This window comes from Saprolegnia diclina, assembly GCF_000281045.1.
Source record: "Saprolegnia diclina VS20 unplaced genomic scaffold supercont1.30, whole genome shotgun sequence".
Taxonomy (NCBI): Eukaryota; Oomycota; class Saprolegniomycetes; order Saprolegniales; family Saprolegniaceae; genus Saprolegnia; species Saprolegnia diclina.
The window spans coordinates 634,029-635,560 of NW_008246097.1; the positions used below are offsets into that span (position 1 = coordinate 634,029).

Here is a 1,532-nt window from a genome sequence, read left to right on the forward strand (position 1 = left end):
TCTTGAAGGAGTATCTTGTGGTCAGTCAAAGATCACTTTCACCGGCCTCTGCTTGGTGACGACGCTCGAAACACGACCGCTGCGCCACTGCTCGGCTTGTGATACTGGGCCTTCCTCGCGACCGAGTACATTCTTTCATGGCACTGATACAGTCGATGGCTTGAATGTCGACTAGGTTGGTGTCTGGAAGAACACAGTCGCCACGACGTACGAGTCCGATCAATACCACGTGGGGACGTGGCAGCACTGGTGGTGTGACGTGGCGGCGCCAGCGACTATTGTCCGGATGATGTATATGGCAGTGATAGCCAAATGCAAGAAGCGAAGAAAGGACGATCCCAAATGCTCGTGATGGCCGTCAATTGTTCTTGTGCAAATGCCAAAGTCGCACGTCGAGCTGCCACGTCACACGCATCATCCTTCCTTACCAGAGCTGCGGATTGGTGATGCGCTTGGATGATGCACTGAGTTGGGACAAAGGTATCTCCCACGACAACCGGATGGGACATTGTAGTCCAAACAGCATTCATGCGCTCGAGGGAGATTCCTCTGGAAGGGACAAAGGTATCTTCCATCGACAACCGGATGGGACAATCGAGCACGCGCGGGACCTTGTCGCGGGCTTGCGGCTACCACCGGCTGGTGCGGGCCTCACATTGGCGCTCCCACGGCACCGTGTTTGATCGCGTCGGGCAACAAGCCTGGCAGATGTTACGCTACCTCACGCTCCGGACGTTATGGAATCAACGGTGTCGCAAGATGCACGCTCCTGACGATGAGCTGCCGGACCACAAGCACGTTCGGTACGTTACTTTGGACTATTGCGAGGCGCAACGCCAGTACCACACTCGACGCCACCAAGCACTCCGAGCTCGTGTCTTCGAGTCGCTCGTGCAGCAACACGGCGAGCGCGTTGTTCTCGACCCGGTGTGCCACATGACCTCGCTTGCGGGGGTCGCGTACTTTGATGGCGCGGCTCGGAAAGACCCGCATTGTGGCGGTAGTGGCTCGCTCGTCTTTTTGATCGAGTCGCCCAAGAGCGTGATGCACCAAGCCAACTACCTTGATACAACGAACAACGAGGCCGAGTACGACGGTCTGATCACGGCGCTCCAGCTAGCTCAGCGACTGGCAGTGACGCATCTCACCGTGCGCGGCGACAGCATGCTGCTGATGCAGCAGATGAAGGGCATCTACCGGGTCCAAGAGGCTCGTTTGCAGAAGCTGCATGTCCAGGCGCGGGAGCTCGCGGCATGTTTTACGTGCACATGGGAACACCACCCTCGCGAGTTCAACCAAGCCACGGATCATTTGTCCAAGCTCGCACCCGACGACTGCACCTCGTACGCGCATCCCGACGACGGACGGCACGATTTACTGCCGGCCGAGGAACTCCTGCACGTTGAAGAGCTTTTGGCCGCCGACGTTCAACACACAACTAGTACGTAAGTTTTAGTAGGTGGAGTCTTTAGTCTGTATAAAGATTTCAATCCATATCATATCATATCACAACCTCGACGCGCGATCGTCAA

The 1,532-nt window shown here is 56.6% G+C and overlaps 1 protein-coding gene across 1 annotated transcript; it reads left to right on the forward strand.

Moving 5' to 3' along the window:
• Positions 1-637: 637 nt before the first annotated feature.
• SDRG_09590 (hypothetical protein) lies at positions 638-1,512 on the forward strand. The gene has a single exon (XM_008615535.1). It carries the CDS (start codon positions 709-711, stop codon positions 1,447-1,449), a length of 741 nt encoding a protein of 246 aa, XP_008613757.1. The 5' UTR covers positions 638-708; the 3' UTR covers positions 1,450-1,512.
• Positions 1,513-1,532: the final 20 nt, after the last annotated feature.